The sequence below is a fragment of the Megalopta genalis genome, chromosome 13 (genome assembly GCF_051020955.1).
Source record: "Megalopta genalis isolate 19385.01 chromosome 13, iyMegGena1_principal, whole genome shotgun sequence".
NCBI lineage: Eukaryota > Metazoa > Arthropoda > Insecta > Hymenoptera > Halictidae > Megalopta > Megalopta genalis.
The window spans coordinates 2,077,090-2,102,393 of record NC_135025.1 but is presented as its reverse complement, the minus strand read 5'-3'; the positions used below and the strand labels follow the sequence as shown (position 1 = coordinate 2,102,393).

General features: G+C 37.2%; 2 protein-coding genes across 5 annotated transcripts; one reads left to right on the top strand and one right to left on the bottom strand.

The window, feature by feature from the left end:
• The first annotated feature begins 10 nt into the window (after positions 1–10).
• Positions 11–5,439, top strand: Swt1 (Swt1 RNA endoribonuclease). 4 transcript variants are annotated; one of them, XM_033484154.2, is made up of 13 exons: positions 11–150; positions 259–485; positions 720–1,170; positions 1,274–1,486; positions 2,453–2,691; positions 2,775–3,011; positions 3,111–3,341; positions 3,415–3,651; positions 3,732–3,924; positions 4,002–4,117; positions 4,197–4,354; positions 4,445–4,585; positions 4,662–5,439. In XM_033484154.2, the coding sequence occupies exons 2-13, from the start codon at positions 354–356 to the stop codon at positions 4,903–4,905; spliced, it is 2,592 nt and encodes an 863-aa protein (XP_033340045.1). In that variant the 5' UTR covers positions 11–150; positions 259–353; the 3' UTR covers positions 4,906–5,439. The 4 variants fall into 4 exon arrangements, with proteins under 4 accessions (XP_033340045.1, XP_033340043.1, XP_033340042.1 ...); XM_033484152.2 differs by having other exon boundaries at positions 720–1,185; positions 1,280–1,486; XM_033484151.2 differs by having other exon boundaries at positions 720–1,185.
• Positions 5,344–23,452, bottom strand: Phyhd1 (Phytanoyl-CoA dioxygenase domain containing 1). The gene is made up of 5 exons (XM_033484155.2): positions 23,294–23,452; positions 6,825–6,968; positions 6,635–6,748; positions 6,275–6,425; positions 5,344–5,946 (listed from the first exon to the last, which is right to left on the bottom strand). The coding sequence occupies exons 1-5, from the start codon at positions 23,312–23,314 to the stop codon at positions 5,528–5,530; spliced, it is 849 nt and encodes a 282-aa protein (XP_033340046.1). The 5' UTR covers positions 23,315–23,452; the 3' UTR covers positions 5,344–5,527.
• Between the last annotated feature and the right edge of the window lie 1,852 nt (positions 23,453–25,304).

Below are 25,304 nucleotides of genomic sequence, written 5' to 3'. Positions count from 1 at the left end.
TCTCTATTATCTAGTGACTAGATCCTAGTTCAACACTCCTAATTTACCTCGACATTGTTAAATACATATCTTCTTGAATAGGGCATGTAGGAGGTAAACAAACGTAAATGTAAAATATTCGGAAGATAAGTGAAATACAGATAACTTCAGGTAATTATTATTTTGGCAATTTCTATGTTCCTATATATTGAAATCGAATGTATTTTGGAACACGCGACAAGAAAAATGTTTTGTTTGTGATGGCACTGTTTATTTTAGAGAATATGACATGTGATTGTGATGACGCGTAGTAAGGAGGTCATATTTTGTGAATTTGAATTGATTTGCGACACAGCTGAGAAAAAACTTTGAAAATGATGAAACAAGATTTACCAAAACATTGGATTGTTCTCAATTCAAAGACACATCCGGAGCGAGTGTACTATTTCAATGTTAAAACGAATCAATCTTCTTGGGAGGCACCAACAACCGAACGGTCCGAACAAGTATGTCACAATTTTTAATCACTGGCATTAATTGTACACAATTTTTGTATTTTACAACATGAATATACTTCATAACCTTACGAAATTGCTGTGTTTGGTCGTATCTGATATATCGCGTTTCAAATAATTGGGAAATAATCTTTAAGATTGGCTTCCTTATTTTAATTAAAAAATAAGATGTATTTTCAAAAGCTGTAATAGTACATACGTAACTATGCGTACAATTAATTTTAGATCGTAAAGAAGACTAGGAGACATAAAAATATGCAACCTACCACACCTGAACATGAGGCACCTGAAAAAGAAATTAAAGAACGAAAAAAACTTGTTGCTAAAAGATCTCTTAAACGATCAATGGAAGAGACCAATGAACAGAAAGAAACTCCACAAATGCGAGCTATTCGTGAGAAGATACTTGCGAAAAAAGAAAGAGAAAACACATCTAAAACACGAAGTCCAAATTCTTCGAAAAATAATACAAAATCATCAATAGCGACAAATAAAGAAATTCTATTGAATGAAATCGATGAAAGTTCAAAGACAGCATGTACACCACAAATGCAAGTGATATTAGAAAAAATAAGAGAGAGGAAATCTAAAAGTAAATCTAAAGTGCAGAAAATTGATTTAAATAAAGATAATAGTAATAAAAGCCCTCAAAACCTTCCAGTTAAGCAAACTAAAGGTAAAAAAGACAAAGGTAATTTTATTTATTTATAAAGAATTTACTTATGAGTTAATTTCTGTTACAAAATGTAAATATTATATTCATATATTTCTGTTTTAAGTTATAGAGAAGAAGGACCAAAGAAGAAAAACATGTGATCCGAGTTTAATTGCAATGACAACTACGAAGAGAAATCGAAGATCTTTGAAGAATAATATGGGAAAGGAACGTATGGAAAAATTAAGGAAAAGCTTAACAATGGAAAATAGTATTAATGAAAGTTCTGATAGCGCCATTGGTCACTCACAAAGTTCCAGTATGGTTCACAAACATGGTATTACTCTCATTATCTTACTAGTGTTACGAGTTAATAGGTAAATATTGGGTTTAATGGACTCAGCTCCCATGATCATGATCTTGACATGTGTTGTCATCGAGAAAGATTTTAGCCATCTCTCATTGTTTCTTAAAAAATTATTAACAAAATAGTTTTCATAGATAGAACATACTGTATGAATAATGGGTCCATATTTAAAAAATCAGCATGTGGTATATCTGTGTTGTATACGATTAACTTGTCGAAAAGCTACAATTTCATTGATTTAGAGTTGATTGAAGTTAGTAAGGTGATGGAACGGATAGGTTGACTCGAATAAAAAATAACTCCACCAACTTGAATTATAGCTTCTCATTGAAATCTTGTATATTGCTTGTAACGTTTAGATGTAAACCATATTTTTTCGACACTGGATATACAGATATCCTCATACTTATCATTCTGTTTTGATTTTTTATGTTGAGATTCTTACTTGAAATATTATTCGGTATCACTACAATAAACAGTTTTTTGTGTAACCAACTAGTTAATCAGGTAAGACCAAGACGAAGAATTTCACAAAGTTTGAAAATGCGCTTATTCGCATTTTACCCATACACCCCATACCATTTTACCCTCTACATCACAGAATTAAAAAAAAAACACGATTTCCACGAACGTATTGTCGCTTTTAATGATACAGTAAATTCTCTTCAATTGTCCCTCGGTTTGTAAACAAAAATGGATAATTTGGGAGAGACTATCGTATCTCCTTTTCCCAAATTGACCATTTTTGTTTATAAGTTCAGGGACAATTGGAGAGAAACAACTCGTCTATTGTTTTAGAGGAGTTGCCGCTTCACTCACAAAGGTTTTTTGCAATTATCTCGGAAATCAAGACCGAGTGATGGGTGCACGTATAGGGAAAAGTTCAAAATAACGCCCTCGATGTTAACAATTAATATATATTTTTTAATATTACAGTTGCAAAAGATAAATTACCAAGCATTTATAAAAATATAGAAGTTAGACTAACACGTTTAAAGGACAAGGTTTCAAAGACTAAGGTACCAATTAATACAGCTTCCAATAACGATAAACCGAAAATATTGTCTGTGGAAACTGTAGCAACAGAGAATAATTTGGTAAATCGATCCAATGAAAATTCAATTTACGAGGAAATGGAATGGGAGCCATTAGAAGATGAAAAAATTACGTTTGAGGTAATATCACATATATTTTACTGAACATTTTGAAAATTTATTTAAAATGGTTCTTTAAGATATTTTTTATTTACATTATTTAGGTCCAGGCTGTTAGAACACAACTTTGTACAGTAAATAATGCAGATGTATCATGTAGTGTACCGAATTACGGTTTAAGTTATCCATTAATATCAGAGCAGCAAGAAAAAAAACAGTTGTATGTCGTTGTCGATACAAACGTGTTTTTGTCAAATATCGACGCTATCGAATTAATGAAAGAAAGTACCTTTAAGACTTTTGATCATCCATTCATCGTAATTCCATGGACCGTTATACGTGTAAGTATTACATTCGTAACACTGTTCAACATACTTTCGCTTTATCAAATGATAACACTTATTTTCTGAAAACTTCATAAGAGATTATTTTCTTGATAGGAACTCGATTATATTAAAAACGATAATGGTAAAACCAAACCAGCATCGTTGAGTATGAAAGCAAGGAAAGCTGTCAACTACATTAATAAATTGTTTTCCTCTAAATATCCATATATTATTGGTCAAACGCGGGAAGATGCCTTAAGAAATAAAAAGAAATACTCCATCGATTGCCCAGACGATGAAATTCTGCAAACATGTTTGCAAATTCGCGAATTAGAAAAATCTGTAGTATGTACCTAATTGTACAGTATAAATTCTGTTTACAACGAGTTTCAATGTTAATTCTTCTCTCTAAACGTAGGTATTAATGTCGTACGATACTAATCTTTGCAACAAAGCAATGATTTACGACATAACAGCGCTTGGAAGGAACGATCCTCTTGAGAAAGTGGATTATCTTAATGCACTAAACTATACAAACAATTTGTCTGCCAGTTTTAATGAAAAAAGAAAGGATTTGATCTTAAGTAAAGAACAGCACATACTGAATGATATATTCGACGAGATAAAAAATACTGTGAAAGACTTTCTAACAGTGGCGAGTATACAATATAAATATTTAATTGACACATAATAAAAGACAGTTTATTGTAATATTTACAAAGTATTCTACTCCAGATAGTCAGCAAAGAGATGTACGAATTATATGGAGGATCTTGGGAGAAACACGTTATTGTGGAACCACCATGGACAGCTGTAACTGTTTTACAGTGCGCCATCAAACATTGGATAGCTGCGGTCAGCGAATCATTTCAGAGGAAAGGAGAAGCTGTTTTAAAGGAGCTGTTGCAAATATTTCGAGACAGATCCGGTGATAATCTATTTCTGTCGATGTAATAAAACAAAATACAAAATAAGATCAATTTATTATAAATACATATGTTTTAGGTGACAAAAAATTATCAGAAATCGGTTACATCCTGAATAAATGTACCGAATTGATCCAGATGGTTAATACAGACAAACATGGAGATTTGATGTTACGTGCTTCTCGGAAGATTGATGTAATTGATTTGCGTCGATATGATTTTCACGAATTTCACGAATTCAAAAGGGGTATTGTTTAAAACATAATATTTTTAGGAGCTGAGACAACAATGCCGTACTTTCGAGAACCAGCTGAACTATCAAAAGTTACAAGACGCGATTGGGTTGGAGCGCGATGTAACAGTACGAGAGAGAAGGGCGCAGAAAGCTTTTCAGTATTTCGAAGCAGCATATACTTTCGCTCGTGATATATGGCAAGTTTTATCGTTAACTGTTACATCTAATCAAATATTAAGTGCAATTTGTACAGAGAAATAAAACTCACGCTCCTTTCTTTTATACAGCGGGTTGGCAGCTGCTACGATAGCGATGCCGTGTAGTTTCGACTACAATATTCCAGACCCAACTCCATCTGGGGACTATATTAAGCAGATACAGCCGGAGCTCGCGGCAAACGTCAACCGATTATTACATACTCTGAGCGCGTACGTAACTGATAACGAGAATTACTCGAAACCTTTCTTACCGCATGCTACTACACATTCGACGTTATTATTACAGCGTACTGGAGCAAGCCAAAGATTTCTCTACCGACTATCGAACATTGGATAGCCTGCATCAAGCATTGGTGACGTTTCTTCCGGAAGTGTTGCCTATAAGAATGGAGTTACCCGACGAAGATCTGACGCCTTTGGACATATTTTGTTGCGTGACGCAAAAGGAGGAGATGCTGGCAACAGGTTTACATCAGTTACAGGAGCTCAGCACGCATTTCTGTAAATTAGCAAGCTATAAACGTACATAAGAGTGTATTGTATATAAAGTTAATGATGATATCGTTGAAGCTTATCGTATTTTCAAGGGGGGGGGGGGCGCGTTCAACCGAAAATCAAATACTAGTAATTCTCCAAACAGAATTTTGAAAAAATATGTTTCTATAGTACCGTTTACATAGAATCAAATTATGTACAAATTAATTTTCCAACTTCTATTTTTGAGCAACAAGAAAGTTTTATTTTTATTTTTTTAGTAACAAAAAATATAGAAATATATCTTTTCAAAATTTTATTCGGAAAGTGACTAGTATTTGATTTTCAGTTGAATGCCCCCTCCCCCTCCTAACAACAGTATATACATGTATATGTATGTACATAGATTTGTCCTTTACATAACATCTTTGCCACGGGTGTACAGTGTAATTTAACCAGTGTATATGTAGCAGGAGGCAGAAAAAGCGGCATACTGAATTTAACAGTTTTTTTATTAACAGTTCTATATATTACAAGAAATAACTTTTGTATAATGTGAAAAATAAAAATGGCCACAGCCACAGTAACAAGCGGTGCTGCATCGTTGTATCCCCGTGATATTTTCGAGCGCTCGAACAACGTTCATTCCGCCCGAGGGTCTCGCCCGGAACGCGTCGCTCAGTTCCTGTACAATTTCGGAAATCCTTCCGGCGGTGGTTGCAACCAGTTCTCCTTCGTATAGACCGTGTCCTGTGTCTCGATCACGTGGAAAGTGTACGCGTTCCGCGACTTTCCGCTCCTGTTCGGGGTCGAGAAGTGCACCACCTGACCGTGTATGAGGACGCAGGTGCCTTTCTTCACCGGCACCGGCCGGAAGCTGCTCAGTTGGTAGCACGGAAGCCCGCCGTCGTAGACCAACAGATCTTTCGAGTCTGGCTCTTTGTTCCTGATGTAACGACGGTGGACACCGCTTTTATGAGACCCGGCCGCGAACCATAAACACCCGTTCTCCTGGGTAGCGTCGTCCAGAGCGATCCAGACACCGACTACCGAGACCGGTTCGGTGTACAAGTACGTCGCGTCTTGGTGCATGAGTACTGTTAACAAACGAATTTATACGATATGAAAAATGTGGCTAACATATATGGAATTCGAGCGACGAGAAGAATATTTTCAGGGTACAGAAATGGTCGGGAGAATTTTCTACGGGTATATTTTATGCTATGAAATCCTATTTAATCGTTGTCGATATAAATAATATTGATTATTTGTTACAGAAAACATAACTGCATTCAATATTCTGTACATAAATTTTTTCAATAGCCCTTGAAAGTTAGTATATATATATTGAGTATAGTATATGTAATTGTTTAATAAATGATAAAAAAATAAGAAAATTTTAAGGTTCAGTAAATGTTCTCTTACTTTCTGTTCCTATTTCCGGGTTCTTGTAAAGGATCATTGATTGACAAATGGCTGGTTCTTTGTAATCCAGTTGGAACATTAATTCTTTTATCCTCTCGTCGAACGAGTACTTCTTCAACGTGGGATTGAGCCAATGAAGCGCGTGACCAACCTATATATATTGATTTTAAATTAATATTTATTATTAATTATTATAATTATTATAATTATTAATATTATTATATATTATATATTTATTTATATTATATTATACATTATTATAATTAATAATATTAATTAATATAATAAATATATATATAATAATATATTATTAATATTTATAGTTCAAGATCATCAGGTGGCAACGTTCGATTACGATACCTTGTGCAAAGCGATTTCAGGGTCCACCTTCAACTTGCCGTTACTGTCTAACGCGTCCTTTTCGTAGAACATCCTGATTATGTTGGCGCTGTCCACGAAGTATTTGTCTTTACTCTGAAACAATGATCATTTTCAATTTTATATTCGAGTTAACTATCGACGAAGACAATTCGTGACAATCGGTTCACACCTGTTGCGACGTCTCCGTGTTGAAAACGTGTCGTTCACTTTCCGGTGGCATATTTTTAGGGTACTGTTGAACGCAGTCTTTCATTTCGTCGATCTCTTCCGGTTTGAAGAAATCTTCCAGGACGACGAAGCCATCACGCTCGTACTGCAACAAATCGAATTTCGTTGTTAGGCTTATTTGTGTCATTATACGCGATTGGTTGGATAATAAGACTGTAATTATACCGGGTTATGTTAAGGTACAGCAGGATAGCTCGGAAGGAGTTATAGTTATTATTAATTATTATAATAATTATTATTAATAATTAATTAATATAATTATTTTTTAATATTATATATTATATATTTATTTATATTATAATATAATATAATATAATATAATATAATAATAATTATATTAATTATAATTATATTATAATATTATATTATTATTATTATATTACTATGTTATAATTGTAGGACGGGCTACATCATGTACTATCAATTGCTTTCTTGTGTAACCAATGCAGGACGTAAACATAAGCTAACGATTTACCTTCATTGAACTCAAAATAATATCGTATAGCACCTCTTTGGATTTCTCTCAGTGGCTGCTGTTACTTTCTGAAGAAGTATAGCCTTCCATTAAAAAAAAATTTGATTGACTTTCAGATAGCCCGTACTACTTCACCCACAAGAAAGCAATTAATACTACACAATGTAGCTCATCGTAACAAACAACTTTTGTAAGGTCATTTTTTTAATGACTATAACTCCTGCTATACTCACTTAAACAAGACACCCTGTACATTGATTTCTGATCAGAATAGATCATATTAGAATAGACGCTTCGTGGGATAAACAGAATCCCATAAAGCTCCTCTCTTGCTTTCTATGTACCTAGCCGCAGAAGCGTATTAAAACCTGTTTACCCGAAATCTTAATATACGAAATATCTCCGGAGATGAATAATTTTCATCCTCTTTCTCCAGCGCACCAATAAGTCGTTTAATTAAAATTTCACGGCGCATATACTATGTTAATAGCGCGCTACATGTCTGTCGGAGCATGATAAACAAATCTTTGTTTTAGAACTCGACGCGAGAGTCATCTTGCTCGTTATGTACATACGTATCCTCATTAAAGTGAATGCGATTTATTCGTTGATTGACCTTTAGATAGAGCTGAAACTATTGTTACAATACGTTACAATAAATATTATAATATAATATAAATATAATATAAATATATATTATACTATATAATATTATATTATATTATAATATGTTATATTATATTATATTATATTATACTGTATAATATTATATTATATTATATTATATTATATTATATTATAATATGTTATATTATATTATATTATATTATACTATATAATATTATATTATATTATATTATATTATATTATATTATATTATATTATATTATAATATATAATATATATTATATAATATTATATATTAATATTATATATGTAATATTATAATAATAAATATAATAACGTTACAATAAATCCAGAACTATTGTTACAATACATACAGTAACGTTACGATAAATCTAAAACTATTGTTATTATTATTGTCCACGATTGATTTAAACCATTTTTCGTTCGCATTAAGATCCCTGGTCTAGTAATTGCACGCGGATGGATCACGGAAGCCTGGCCTTGCAAGCGGAAAAAGAACGGCAGAGAACAGGTTCTAGTCCGATTGTAATGAACGCTGGTTACGTGTTTGGAAAAATGTGCCGAGCACGTGGTATATTTAGCGAACACGTCGCCGACGTCCAACCGTAAACAGACGGAAAGTTATATTCCATTGTCATGGAAACTCGATACTTATCGTCTTCGGTTCGAGACGAGGGGGGGGGGCAGTACTATTCCTCCCCTTTTGTCCACTCTCTGAACAGTACTTTGTCCCAGAATCGTAAAAATACCACGTGCGAGGGCTGGCAACCACGCCAGCCGAAGGGAAAGCCAACCAGGGTAGAAAAAGACAATTTTTAGCGGATCTTTGACAATGTTGTTGAACGTTTTTTCACAGATTATATTTGTAATCACTTTATAGTACATGCACTCGCGATCAGTAGAAAAGGTTTGTGTACACTTTTTACAATGGGAATAATTCTGAATTTTTCCGAGACGTTAAAAAAGCTAGTTTACTGGACAATGAGCGCAAATTTTGTACGATTATTGTAATTGATTGGAACGACAAAAGAAAAATTTAAACTGACGTTTTTTTCCAACTTTTTTTCTGAGTCTACGATGAAAATTTATACAATTTATATTGTTGTAAATCTCTTTAGTTTATATGCATGTTAGAAATTACATCGAAATTAGTTAAACTTATAGGCTACAGATAGTGAAAATCGAAATTTTTCACGACCTTCGACAAATAACTAAGAAATCCGGAGATTTTTACATCTTTCAATGCTTGTGGCTCATAACGATAATCGATTTCAATCTCAAATAAGAAAGTTAAGAAGCATCGCTTAATATTTTTTATCATGTCAGTCAATTGCAATTTTTACAAAATTGTAATAAATATATATTAAGTTAAATTATATATAAGTATATTAAGTTAACATTATATATAAGTATAATTGTAATAGATTATTAAGTTAAAATTATATATAAGTATAATTGTAATAGATATATTAAGTTAAAATTATATATAAGTATAATTGTAATAGATATATTAAGTTAAAATTATATATAAGTATAATTGTAATAGATATATTAAGTTAAAATTATATATAAGTATAATTGTAATAAACTAACAAAAATAAAACAAGTAATCGCCTGATAAACTAACATCTCAAGCAAGTTTAAGTCGTTCAAAATGCTCTTTGATCTTCTCTTTCCGAGAATAATGTGCAACGGGAACTGAAAAAATCGTTCCAAGGTGACGGAACAAGAGATAAGCTTGTCACGGAACTGGAAGTTGAAGGTCGAGGACAAGCCCTACTCCCTATATCGATGCGCTCGATTGAGAGCATGCTCTTGGTAACTTCATCCCCGAAAATAGGCGCATAATCATTTGACAGGTGGATGGAACAGACACGCAGTCACGGGTGCCAAAATAAACGAAAACACAAACCGTCACAGAAATCGCCTACTGCTTCTGTCTGTGATACTATTAGGTCGGGCAACATGATTTTCAGTCTGAAAGTTGAAACGAGATACAGTAAATTCTCCCTAATCGACGCTCAGATCGTACGCAAAGATCGTTTTTATAATATCAATTATATTTATAATAGCAATATAATGCTATAATAATGCTAATGGTAATAATGGTAATAATGCTAATAGCAATATAATTACAATTATATATTATTATATTTATAATAGCAATTTACTATAATATCCAGCTTCGTACTTACTTTAAGCCTCGCATATTGAATATTTAATTAACAGCTTTATGTCCTTTTATTAAAGTCAAAATTCAACGGTTGTTCAGAATGTGAAACATGTATTTTTGTTCGAAGAGCGTTCTTTTATAAACTCCTTATATTTTATTTTTTAAGGTCATATTAATTAAACGATATTATTCAACGATATCGCACAAATAAATATACCTCGAGCAGAAAAGATAATATTTATAGCATGGATTTTTCTTACATGGATACAAAATGATCTTCCCTCAAGCATTCGTAGGGTTAAATATAATACTTCAAAAACGACAGAGATTTCATGCATAGTCCAATAAATTATATGGGTTCATCATCATAATCTAACAACGTCTTCTGAGCTTTCAATGTAAAAGAAGATTGCCGAGCTTATTTTACATGCAGCCCAGTGATTGGAAAATCTATTAATAGGGTGCCGTTAAGATGACGATTACATTGACCGAAATAGTATGCAGTGGTATGCAACAGTATGAAAATTGTGGCGAATTCGCGGACAATGAAATGAAGAAAATATACCACGTTACATCTGAGTTTATAATAATTTCAGGCTAGGAATTTAGCTCGAATCGTTGACGAATTAGCAGAAACAATAGAAATTGGAACTCTGGTGGATATTTTCACAGAATTGGAGACACATGTATGTACGAGCGTTAGTAATCAATGTACGTTGATCAGCTACCCTTGTTTTTCTAGTTAAAAAGAAGGAGAAACCTTCCCCGTTTTCCATTAGTAATGTATTGGCTTGGCAACTAAGTAATTGCCCCGATTTGTTCAATGAAATAAAAATAGACACAAGTGAGCACTTTTCTTTGCGTTGAATATTATGTTCCACATTATCTGCGTTTTTGTGATCAGAGATGTTAAAAAATGACCAGTAATACGGAATTATATTATACTTCCAAGCGAATCCTAATGCTCGCTTTCATTTCATCGAGATCGGTAAGTTTTCAGTTCGATTAGAGGAACATGAACACATGTACAAAGATAGACGACTCGGATAATAAAATGTAACATAATAATAATAATAATAATAATAATTTTATAATATAACATTTACGGATATCGTAAGAATGGGAGTGAGAGACATCTATAACTGAGTTGCCAACCCAATAATTGTATATGCTCTTCCCAAAATTGTCCATTTTTATGCGAAATCTGAGCGCAAATTAGGGAGAAATCACTGTACTCGTACACTTGGTAACATAATAATAATAATAATAATAATAATAATAATTTTAATAATAATAATAATAATAATTTAATGGGAGTGAGAGACATCTATAACTGAAATCGGCAATTACTTAGTTGCCAACCCAATATTTAGTAACAGTATTTAAATAAATATATTATCGATAATAATATTGATAGTTCAATAGATATAGATAGACAGATTATATAGATAGACAAAGACGTGTGCGGCCTAGCATTGTCCTGCTGGAAAATGACACCTTTACGATCGACCGATTCTGGTCGCTTTTCCTTGACCGCTGCATTCAATTTGTCCAGTTGCTAACGTTCACGGATAATAAAAAATAACATAATAATAATAATAATAATAATTTTATAATATAACATTTACGGATATCATAAAAATGGGAGTGAGAGACGTCTATAACTGAAATCGGCAATTACTTAGTTGCCAACGAAAGACAACCACCGTTCGTCGATTTGACGCTCGCGCGCCTTCACAAAGGCGTTCTACATATGGGATTCAATTGTTCCACAGACACTGTACACGGTGGCTTCTTGAACAAATTTTCCCAATATTCGTGGATGACTCAGGTGAGCGAGTGTGAATCGGCCGGTCCGGAATAGAAAGGCGCGCGTGGGCGTTCATTCTTCTTCGTGAATGGACACGGGCGCAGTCTTTCGCGTTTTCATGGGTCCGTGAGCCCGGGTTTCACGTGCTCGTTAGAAGAAAGTAACGACCAGGCCTCGGAACCGATTGTTCTTTCGCGAGGGACCGTGGCCCAAGCACTATCTTCGTAGCGACAATGAAATCTTTCATCGCGACAAATAACGTGACCGAGACATTTCGTTTATTTCGTTGCACTCGTGACTGGACTGTGAGTTTTATGGATTTGTGATGAACGTAAGTAAGTAAGTAACAATCTCAGAAGGATTCGAAGAAGTTTGAAGTACAATAAATTCTTCCCAATTGTCCTCTAGCTTGCAAACGAAAACGGACAATTTGGGAGGAGAAGATACGATTGTTCGAGCCTTCCGGGTCGTTTTCCTAGTCGCCGAATGTCAACAACTATAACAACGAACCGTGCGGCTCGAACGATCGTATCTCCTCTTCTTAAATTGACCATTTTCGTTTACAAGCTGGGAGACAATCGGAGAGAATCGTCAATGTGGTATCTGCAGTGGTCCACGAAAGTGTTCGTACACCTTTTAAAAGGCAATAGCTTTTTTCAAGTGAACTAAATGACTTCTTGTTTATTTTTGAATAAAAAAATTTAACATACCCGATTCGATAAATATAACATTAATTACGCCGTGATCTAGCACAGTAATTAAAAAATTCGATTAACAGGCTTGCGGTATCTGAAATTGTTTGTCTTCTGAAAATTGTCTAGCCTATACTCTTTTTTCCCCTCGATTGCTTGCGCCCAAGCGTCAAGATAATTAGAGAAACACCTCTTTATTTCGCACGATGATCTTAGTCATAATTTTATTGAACTTATAGACCGCGAATCTTTAGGCGAATTAAACATAAATTGCAGGGCGTAGAAGTGTCTCGTAAATTTCCCCAGGAACATTTCTTCGACTGTCCCGTTTTGCGGAAATGGAACAGGTATTTATGGCAATGCGGCCGAGTAACCCGGAAAACGAGCACGAATTCCAGCCGATAGAAAAACCGAGGAGGCTCTCGACACCCCCTGGGAGGCAACCGGCGAAAATGACGACGAGACTAGGACGTGCTGTATTTTTAGGCGAACACTGTTTACTAAGAACGGGGACCCGGTGATAAATTATCACCACGAAACGTTTCGCGCACTGATCTATGGCCCCGTGATAATCTACGTTCCTACCGCTTTTCCTCCGTCGGATACTTGCTTATTCAGCGAACGGAGTGCCGATTGTAGATCCGCTTTAACCGGATCACCGAGTCAGATTTCATTTCACACTGTTCGGGAACCGTCCAACTACGGAGAGGCGATTCTGAATCGATTTTTCCTCAATCGATTTTTTCTAAATTCATTCTTGGATACTCGATCTCGAGACGAATCGATTATCTTAGTTAACAATCGATCTTCGATTCAAAGTCACCATAATATCATAAACGATTCCTGAGGTCATTAGAAGTAACTTTCTCCTCAGCGAAAATGCAATCCGTGGCTTTGTTCGCGAGTTATTAGCGAAAAACAGCGACCAATGAGTGGCGAGATCAGCAGAACTGGGCGTCGACCGCTCGTTGACTGGACCGCCTCGCGCCAGCCAAACCCGTCTCTCATTGGTTTCTGTATTTCGTTAATAACTCGCAAACGAAGCCGCAGATTGCATTTTCGCTAAGGAGAAAGTTGCTTCGAATGACCTTAGGAACCCCACCATTTCCATATTGCGAGGCATTTTCGGGACATCCTGCAGAATAGACTAGAATAGAGTCATCCCGAATCATCGATGTCCAGAACTTGAAGAAATCAGGGCTACTTTTTATTGGATATGGAATATTGAAATTAAGAGACGCATAAGTTAATTGCTGAGTGGAAAATAATAATATATTATAATAATATTATAATTATTATTATTATAATAATGGAAAATAATAATATATATATAATAGGAACATACGCTCCATCGGAGAGACTGTTCTCAAAAGTCGTGAACATTACGGTTAAAGGATGGAATCGTACATCATGGAACCATTTACAACATTTATTCTACCTAAATTCATTGCCGTCGAATGAACGGTCGATGAACGACGTATCCAAACTCGAGCGAACAGAAACTTGTATTATTGTGAAGACAATCGAAGCCAACGTTTCTCTTTCGAGAGTACGCAACACTGGCGCTTTTGTAAAAATACATTTCCGGGGACGGGGAGGGGGGTGTACGAGGATCGGGAACAGAAGAAAAAAAATTGATCGATATCTGGCTGAAGAGCGAATAACGATTCCAACACGATTTATGGGGAAGTGATCCACTATAACAACGCCATACAGCGGGCGAACCGTTTCGAGCAGCGGCATGTACGTATCTCGAGTAATCAAAGTTTTTCGAGCCGTCGATAAATATTTCGCAGCAACAATGGGCCGACACAAAACGAGCCGCTGCGCGCCTTTCTCGTTTTAATTTCGTTTATTACAAAACGGGCACGGGATCGTTCCAATAAAAAGTGTCTCGAATCACCCGTGTCGCGCGGCGCCTGACTTCGTTCTCGTTACATGAAAATTTGCATTTACAGGAGGAGCGGCGAGAGAGAGAGAGAGAGAGAGGGATAGAGAGAGAGAGAGAGAAAGATTGAGAGAGAGAGAGAAAGATTGAGAGATAGAGAGAGAGAGAGAGAAAGATTGAGAGATAGTGATATAGAGAGAGAGAGAGAAAGATTGAGAGATAGTGATAGAGAGAGAGAGAGAAAGATTGAGAGATAGTGATAGAGAGAGAGAGAGAAAGATTGAGAGATAGTGATAGAGAGAGAGAGAGAGAGAGAGAAAGATTGAGAGATAGTGATAGAGAGAGAGAGAGAGAGAAAGATTGAGAGATAGAGAGAGAGGTAGAGAGAGGAAGATTGAGAGATAGAGAGAGAGGGAGAGAGAGAGAAAGATTGAGAGATAGATAGAGAGAGAGAGAGGAAGAGAGAGAGAGAGAGAGAGAGAGAGGAAGATTGAGAGATAGAGATAGAGGGGGAGAGAGAGAGAGATAGAGAGAAAGATTGAGAGAGAGAGGGAGAGAGAGAGAGAGGGGGAGCGAGGTCAGGGCAGAAAGACTGCAGCGTAGATCGGGTTGCAACGCATTGTTCCGCTCGCTGTCAAGTGGATTTTTATATGTTCGCGTGAATAAAAGAGGAACGAGGGGGGGGGAGGGGCCCTGTAAGTGTTTGAACGCGAGCTACAACGACGGGGAGGAAACTTTTAATGAAGAGCCGCGTGTAGTGCGCAAGAATACGCGTATTAAGGTGGAAAGTGCGCGTCGTTTTAATTGCTTCTCGATGCTGCATCGTAATTAGAAATCTTTCTACGGGTGGGAGTTAGATGGTTTTTTTTCTTCGCGGTGGAATGGACGATTTGGGAAGAGGAGGTACGATTATTCGAGTCTTGCGGCTCGTTTTTATAGTTGTTGACAATTGCACGGCTCGAATAATCGTGTCTACTCGTCCCAAATTGTCCATTTTCGTGTACAAGCTGAGGGTCAATTAGGGAGAATTTATCAAGTTCAGGAAGTTGATATTTTCACTCTGATTAGCACTTTAATGGCCGCACTCTACGCAGTCAAACATCGCCAGGAGCCGGCAATATTTTTGAAAAATTAATGTAATATAATAAATAATTAAATATAATTAAATATATTAAATAATATAAATAATATTAAAACTATGTAAATTCATGAAATAATTCAACGTGTGCGAACATATAAATCAAACAAAAGAACAACAACAACGATAACAACACATTTAATACAACAAATTTAATATTTTTTCTTCGTGCGATAACTATTAGATATATATGAATATTAATTCCTAATTGCCGCAGGCTTGATTTATTAAACAGAAACAGATGTTGGTTTTAGCTGATCGTAACAGATAGCTTTGATTTACATTGAAGTATATTCGATGGTTGCCACAAATAAACCGTACACAACAGTTTCCTTCCGACTCCACGAAAAGTTTCGAGAAATATCGAACTTCTTTCGGTTTATTAAAAGTTACTTCTCTTTTATGGTATCGGGCTGGTTCGCTTTCTTTGCTTGTGTTGTGCGAGACAACTTCTTCAATTAAGGTTCGAAAGAATTGAAATTTAATTAGTCTCCCGTTGGTCCGTCTCTCGTTTGCATCCGAGTAAAATTTAAAAGAAACTGGGACTGCAGAAAGATATATAAATATAGTTCCGTCATTTTTTTCTCTCGAAATGCGATAATACAAAGGACTGAGGAAAGTATTCGACTTTTTTTTTTATTGCCGACTGCAGCGTTGTTCGCTTCTACCATGTAATTCTCAATGAAAAAAATGACTATCTATTCTTTAACTCCAAAACAAATTAACCTAGGAAAATAAGAAAAACAACGTTCCACAATTTTTAAACAAAAACAGATCACCTAATCAGCAGGTCATGCGTATTCATCCGCGAAGTAGTAAGTATCAAATTAATTATAAAATGATATAATGTTGGAAATGATTATTCTGTTTACACAGAATTTGTTGCAAAAGTGTATCGGCAAACATTTCGTGAGATAAACAGAGTTCGGCATTATTTGAACGGTTTCGGATAAATATTTGCCTAAGATTATTATCCGAATGAATACTTTCTAGTTGATTATTTTATTCGAACAACAATTGATCGTTATTCGTCGTAACTTATTATATTTATTCAAATAATTCTTTATTCGAACAAAGATTAATCGTAAAAAGGAATATGGAAGAATTAAAGCGGCAGACTCAAAAAAAACATCTTATATTTTGTGCCTTTAATTTTTCCGAAACAAGAAAAACTGGGTTTGCAGCAACTTTAAAATAAACGTTTCAATTATCAGCAGTTATTAGCGATATAAAATGTGAGGGCGATGAGCATGCTGAACGCAAAGCGGCCATGTTGCATCTACAACACAGATCCCGTTCTCCGTAAAAAGAAATCGAATTCTTACGGTTTTCTCGCGTCGATTCGTAGAGTTGTGTTTATTTTAAGGTCGCGTGGGAGAGTTCGAAACGGTTTTTCGCCGTCGAAATATACATATAGATAATGTGCGTTGGCCTCCCTTGGCCTTCTAATCGTCACCTTAACATCGGCATCTAAAAATGGAACCACGCCGCCGCCGACACTGTCGAAAAGATGAGCTCGTGTGTTGGACCACGTGTGTAGCCGATTGCTTACATCGTTTTCGACGTGCTATCCCGGGAGGTTATCGATGTGAATCTCATTCCGACGACGATTTCCGACATCTCGATCGCCTTTCTTTCTCCCCCTCCTCGATCCTTCGCGGCTCTCGGAAATCGGTCTGGCATTTTTATTTTCCTTTTCATGTAGCGATAACGCGTTATCGTCGCCCCGCGAAACACGGATCGACGTTCGAGGAAATGATCGGATCGTTCGACCGGAATGTCGCAGTACGAAACTTCTGTAATTTCGCAAAATCCCGGGCCGACTGTGACGCGGCGGAATAAAGGCAAAGGACGGCGCACGTATCGGTCGTATGAAAATATGGGTGTAATTAATGAGATGCTAATCGGAGCGTCGATAATTCCAGTTAATAAAACGACGGATAAAATGACAGTGATCCGCAGGCATCGCAAATATTGAAAATACCGTGATCGGATCGTGCGCGGATAATGAGCGAATTAGTAACACTTTGCTTAATAGAGGAGCAAATAAAATGGCGATAATGTTATCGCCGGCGTGTTGCATCGCGCGACAGCTGACGTTGCTGCCTGAAATCGACCTGGCAAGTCGATAATATTATTTCCGCGGGGTTCCCGAAATCACGTTTAGAATGTTTTTAATCGTTGGTCGAATGTGATGTTTCTGACGTCGATTCGGAAAGTTGTTCTTTTTCTTTCCAAAACAAAATTTGTTTCGCAAGGGCGTCGAGCAATCCTTTTCGACCGATAAAAGAACGGGAGCTTCTGCGAGCATAAGATTTCAAAGCTACCAGGAAAGTGTCAAAAATAATCTTTCATTTTACCGTGAACATTAAAAGGATCGTTTTCTATTTTCTCGTGAAAGAGGAAAACAGCTCTCCGAACGATCCAATAAAACCTTCGCGAAACCTAAGCAAGAATTTCGACTTTCTATGAAGAAAAATATTAGGTCGTTAAGTACGAAACGCATACTTCGCTCTATAATCTTATCATGAAATCTATGCATTTCGTACTTAACGATCTAACAGTTAAACGGTTGTAACGCGACTAATTTCGTTTTAGTCGAGTTAATCGAGCGATCCTCCTCAGACCACTCTGAGGCAATTAACGCCACTTATTATTAACCCTTTGCACTATAACAACGAGTCAGACTCGCGACGATGATTTTATACGCGATCTATTGAATGCAAACATTCGTCGTCTCTTCCGAATGAAAATAGAATTCGATTGTTCTGTTATCAAAATCTAGGATCCAAAGTAAACGAAGACGTATAAAAAATACAAAAACTGTCTCGTTCTATCAGGGCAATGATCGAGGACAAAGAACAGCTGATCAAGGTAGCTGCAAAAGAAATCGTAGCGCAAGGGGTTAACGCCTAACAAAGCTTATCAGCCCGATCAACAGTCCGAGTTACTGAAAAGTCGAGCTAACAAGTTCACATTTTGCAACGTGAGTTGCGAGAAGTGAGAAGTCGTCGCGCGTTTTGATTTCACTTTGATCTCGGCGTTCGCACGGATGAACTCATTTGTTAAGACACGGAGTGGAAACGGGGTACAGCACAGTAACCCGTCCGGTGGATCTGGTGTTAATTAAGCGATCCTCTCGAGACGATTCAAAGGCAATTAACGTGGCTAGGCGTCTATATAAACATGTTCGGGACGCGGTCCACGACAGCAGGATGCTGACCCCCACGAATCGTGAGGTCGGGCTCGATTATGTCAGTCTTCTTCGATGACGACACAGACAGACGCGGTCGGGCATCGAACGGCGAACAGTCCATTGGTCTCTCTCTCGTCTCTGATTTCGTCACCTGCTCGAGCGACGGACTGTTCGACGCGATTCGCTTTTAGCGAGACCGTATATAGCGCCGCGATCGATCCTCGGCTCGTTTAAGGGGACGATTTCTTCTGCGAACGTTGCAAAATTTAACGATTTTCGCCAGAATGTTCGGCGATTTTGTAGCAATTTCGTAGCAATTTTTTAGCGATTTTTTAATACTGTTTTAACGCGACATAAGCGAGGAAAGCAATTTTTTTCTAGAATTCGTCGACAGCTACGCGATTAAATAAATTCCTAGAGAAAGCTGTACGAAAGATGTTCGTTAAAAATATTGAATTTTCCAACGTTTACGGAAGTACCGATCTCTCCTCGATGCGATTCGAGGCCGTGTTCGCGATCATATGCCACTGAATCATTCGGTTTCCAAAGTTTTCCGTCAAGTACGCGAACTTTCCTTTGTAAACAGATATATCTATGTTTCGATAGCGATTATCCGAGACAATATTTGCTTGCACAGTGACGTGATCCTGAGAATCTTCCATACAAATCGGTATGTTAGGACAACGATATCGATGATTTAATGATTGCGCAGTTCTGCGAACGTTATTGTATGGTATGCTTATCTGCAAAAATTCGAATCGTTGGACAACTTAGGCTCTGATACGCGTGGTTACGTTTAAACAAAAGTATCAATGTTTTGCTACATGATGCACAGAATTGTGTAGCAAAGTTTTTAGCCGAGTGGACTACGGATTTGATGCATTTACGGTAAAAATCGGTAGGCAATATTGCTTAAAAACAGCGTAAAGCTTATTAAAAATGTTACAGGTACAAATACTTGGCTTATATATCTCTTATATATCTCTTATATATATATATATACCGCTTATATATCAATATATATCAATATATATATATATATATATATATATATATATATATATATATATATATATACCGCTTATATATCAATATATATCAATATATATATATATATATATATATATACCGCTTATATATCAATATATATCAATATATATAAAATATATATCAATATATATCGCTTATAATTATACTTGGCTTATATGTCTCTTGCGATTGATATGTAAGCGGTGCAATGAGATAACAGACGCCATTTTTAGATCATAATATCAACATTTTGACTGCGGTGGAAATAGATTTTATAAGATAACTACTGTTTGCGTCAACGGGAGTTGTCATTTTTAAACAACAGTATCAATGTTTCGATAGCAAATTATGTAACAAACTTTATGGTTCAGTCCAGATAAGAGATTTTATTTTTAAAAGATAACATCAATAATTTTGCAAGCAGATTCTTATTTGTTGGATATTTTGTCGCAAACTTGGGAAGATAATCTCCGAGCTGTGATTTTTACACACAAACAACTATACACATTTACGTTTCACTATTGGAGTTGCAAAGGAAAATCCTGTTGGCCCGATCGATGTTAAGGGGTAATTGCGAAACTAATTTAATTTGACGAGGTCCTAATAGATATTTAGCAAAATCATTCGGTAATATCGTTCTCGCTTTCGCGCTGCTCGAAATAAAAAACAAATTTCCATTCAATTACCGTTCTCACGGTGCATAATTTAATCGCCGGGCTCGCAACACTGTTCGGATTAATTCACTCCAAAGCGAAACTTTAATTAGCCGTGCACTTATACATCGATATTCGTGTCCACGTAAACGCGCATCGCCGCGATATGTGCTTTATTTTAAAAATACAACGAGCGACTGCACCGTAATCCGCGAAGTTTTTGCAGCTCGCGAATCGTTTCATCACGTTTCGTTTGTATTTGCATATTTCGATATTCCATCATGTACGTGACAAGTGGACTCAATTTGTTGCATCGATTGGGACACTTGCGAACTAACATTTCGAAAATCTTGTTCTACTTTCGCGCGGATTACCATTAATTATTTTATCCGCGTTACTTCGCGTTTAAATGGATCAGGAAGTCAAGAATGATCCGTTGTTCATGTGCGATTTATTTATCGCAATTTTCCAGCAAATGGGAGGGGGGGAAACAAATGAATGTTAAAACGCACGGACGTGTACTTGTTGTGTAACTGTTAACGAATTATTTACGTTTCGGAAACGCGCGTGCTTCGATCATTCGATGGGATCTGCTTTATTTATCATTTAACGAGACGGCAACAGATTTTACCATGAAGGAAAATTACGGCAAAACAGCCGTGACTAATGGTACAGTAATTTCTTCTTAATTCGCGTTGAGTTTTGCGCAGAAAACTGCAGAATTTGGGAAGAGGAGATGCGATTATTAGAGTCTTGCGTCTCGTTTTTACAGTTACCGATTGTCAACAGCTATAAAAGCGAGACGCAAGACTCTAATAATCGCATCTCCTCTTCCCAAATTGTCCATTTTTCTGCGCAATCCAAGTGCGAATTAGGGAGACATTACCGTATCGCGCGGCGAAGACAAATTATTGTTCGGAATCGCGTTCTGAACGAAAACGAATTGCTCAAAGATCAAACAAATCACGCGCAAGTTTCGATAAAACGTTTCCGTAACTTAATAATTCGATGATTCGAATAACACAGCGACGCTGTTTTTCATTCACGATGCAACGCCGGTTGCTAACGTGTGGCAGCGTGCAATAGATAAAACTTTGAGCACTCGAGCACTCTAACACGTTCTCGATAATGTATCTTATTGGGTCATCTGGAAAATTAGCTGTTTCGGGTGCACTGCAATTAGGACTTTTATTTATGGTGGCAACGAGAAGAGCGCTTTCCAAGTGTGATCCTATGGAGCGTATTTCAGTCGAAATGCAACAAAAATGCAGTATTTTAACCGGGACGATATTCGCTCCGTATTCATCGATATTGCTTTGTCAAAAGTTCAATCATTCGGCTCGCTGAAATTATCTCGTGCAACAACACAATTACACGATCGAACGAGTCATTGAAAAATTGATCGACGAGGTGTTCGTAATCGGAGAGAGAATAACCAGCGCGTGCAACGTTGGCAATGAAATTATTTGGCCGTGACAAGGTCAAGAAACTACAATGGACGGTTCACGACACTTCGGAATGGCGTGAATTCGTTGGGCTGTTCTCAAGCGAGAAGAAATTGCAAATGCAAAGAAATCGAATGGAAATTGCTTTCTAGATACGGTGGAAAATAATAGTTGCATTCGGAGTGAACTTTGGAGCACTTTAGAACGATGCCAATTCGTTGCTCTGATGCAAATATTTTTGGAAACATATTTATTCAAAAATGCAAGTGAAAAGCATACTTCACTTTGGATTCAGAATACAGTAGAAATCAAGCCTATGCTCAATTTGTTTTTTCTTTGTAATGAGAAGATACGAACATGTCTTCGAACAGGATATTACTATAAAACGAAACGAAGTTGCAGCAAAAAGAGGCAACAATCATGCGAATATCATGCGAGAGAAATGAATCTTTTGAATACTAGAACAATCAGACATTTCGACGACCTGTGAGGTTTTCGCTACGGATGTCATAACTATACTGCGAATTTTAGGCATTTATGACAAAAAGCAGTACTATAAATTATGCAGAAAATTTGTATTTTGTATATAAATCAGTAGTTTTACAAATTTTCCTGTAGCTTCCAACGAAAATGGATTCAGAAAGAATATCTTCTAACCCACTGTTAAACATAAACGGAAAAAAAACATCGTCCAAACTACTGTTTGGAAAGACATCGAAGCAAATCGTGCGATCAATTTTTCTGAGCCACTTTCAACGAAAATGTAATGACAAGCAAATCCTCTATTCTGTTATCAAAAATCCACTCTCGCGATTCCCCAAACATCGAGCATATAATTACAAAATCAGAATATCGAAGCTAAACTGGGGATGTCACAGAAAGTGAACTTGAAAAAGTACCGTTCACTGCCAGAACGATGAAACGTTTACCAAAAACTGACCAAAGCGAACATCCAAGAAGAACGCGGATCTTTCTCGCGCAGCTCGCGACTCCGCTCGCGAGGATCCGTTGGGAACTGCATCGGGAAAAGATTCGCGCCGGGAAATGCCGGAAAGCGGGCAGCGGGCGGTTTTGGTCCGGGTCCAAGAAAACCGGGGAGAGCCCGGGTCTCGGCTGTCAAGATTCCGCGGTTTCGGCATTTCCACGTGGACCTCGGTCAGGCGATGTTTGACGGCCGTGTGTGGGCCTTGACTTTACAGGGGGGCCGGCGTGCGGCAGCGCGACGTAACGGGGTCGGCGGAAGAGTGTGGGTAGCTCGCTCACCTGTGACCGGATGTCCTTCATCTTGTTACGTCTGTCGAAGAGCCGGTTTCGCGTTCTGTTGGTCTCTGGGTCCGTTGCACGCTGGTCCGAGCGAGTTTCTTGCGGCGGACACGTCCGTGGCCGACGACTGCTCCTACGAAATGACTAGGTGAGCCGGCACGAGCTGTACACGAAACCTCGGGCCGGACCGGGTCGGGCCGAGTCGAGCCGAGTCGTGCGGCGTCGGACGGTCCGGGACGGGACGCGGGTCAGGTTCGGGACAGGGTCGAGAACTCGGGTCGGCCGTGTAACGCGCAGCCGCGGTGTTCGTTCTGCCCGCCCGCGCGACTTTCCCGCGCCTTCCAAACCGTCGTCTCGCTTTCGGCTTCGTTGGAAAGTTTCCGACACCGTTGAGTAATCGTCCGTCAGCTGACCGAATGGATCCGCGCGCTCCTCGCCGGTCGCCGACGGAGGAGTGTTTAGACAGATAATCGCTATCGAAAGCTGGAAAGATTTCGGACTTTTGCGGGTCGCGCTGTCGGAAAAATCGCGACGCTATTTTGTGCGGACGTGCCGGTTCGCGGATATTTACTCCAATTGCCGGACTCCCGAGGCGATAAAGTAGCCTTTATGTCCTCGGGCGAAATGAACATTGTCTGTTTTGGTTGCAGCGCTCAGGGCGTCACGTAGAAATTCTCTTCGTTGGATGAAACGTGTCTAGCTGACGTGGCGAGAACAATGTGATTTTTGGGAGTTATCCCCGAGAAAATTGCTCGATCTTTTTCTCAAAACAAGTATGCCTCGTTTCGAAGATCATACGTCACGCAATTTTCAGTATTTTTTCATTCTCGAATTTTGAGACACGCTTGTCTTCCCGAATTAGACTACAATTTCTTCGATGTGGGTCGTGTGAAATGAACTATTCAAGAAGACTGTTGATAAAAACTTTGTCTGGAAGCAAGAATGTTTCTACAAGTTGTATAATACTTACAAATTAAAGTGTGTAATTATTTGAAATTACACAACTTTCTTGTATAACTTCAAATAATTACACAACTTTTTTGTATAATTTGAAATAATTACACACTTTAATTCGTAAGTATTATACAACTTGTAGAAATATTCTTGATTTGTAAAAATTGTATTTATCTCTAGAAAACAGTAGCCAAAACATATAAATTAAGGGGAAGAAAGCGGTTACCGTTTTCCAGAGATAAATACAATTTTGACAAATCAAAAGAATGCGCAAATTAACAGAATTTCAGTGTGCCATTTTGAATTGAAGTAAGTAGCAAGTTTGATAGCAAGTTTCGCCGAAGTTCTTAAGCGATGATGGAACCAATCATATCGCTTCGATTTACAACGTCCAATGTAGGTTTTCTTATTGAATTTCGAATGAGTTGACGTGTTCTTAAAATATTCCGTGATATGATACTTCTTTTATCGCAATATCCTCTACTGACGCACTCGCTTGGCATTTTATTTATGAAATTGTCTTCGATATAACAGATGACAATTTTTTTTTTACTTTAGCTCAATAGATATTACAAAGAAAGACTGAAAGAGCATCGGAACATCTGAAAAATTGTGAAAGTAAGGAAGAGAGACTATACATATTTTTCTCCCATTTCTTGCAGTTAATCGTGACAACGTGAATTTTCCAATATTAAAATAATTTTTCCGTATTTTCTGTATAAAACTTGGAAAATTTATTTGTTCGTCTCTTCGTAGACAAGTTTATCCGTACCATGTTTATTGTAATTTATATACACATATAATCAATAGTCACCATAGAAATTCGTCATCGGCGTTTCGATATTGCTCTCGTTTTATTTTAAGAGTCGTTTCTTTACGCCGAAAATTACTAACGAACGAATTTTACTTTCCGACTGACGAGACAGATAGACGAATGATCGTGCGAATCATCGTCGATTCAACGGAAGAAATTCGTAACGAGTATTGGAACGCTGAGCTGCTGCTTCAATCGTCATTTTCGCAGGGGTTGATTCATGGTGCCTAATTAATCGCGAAC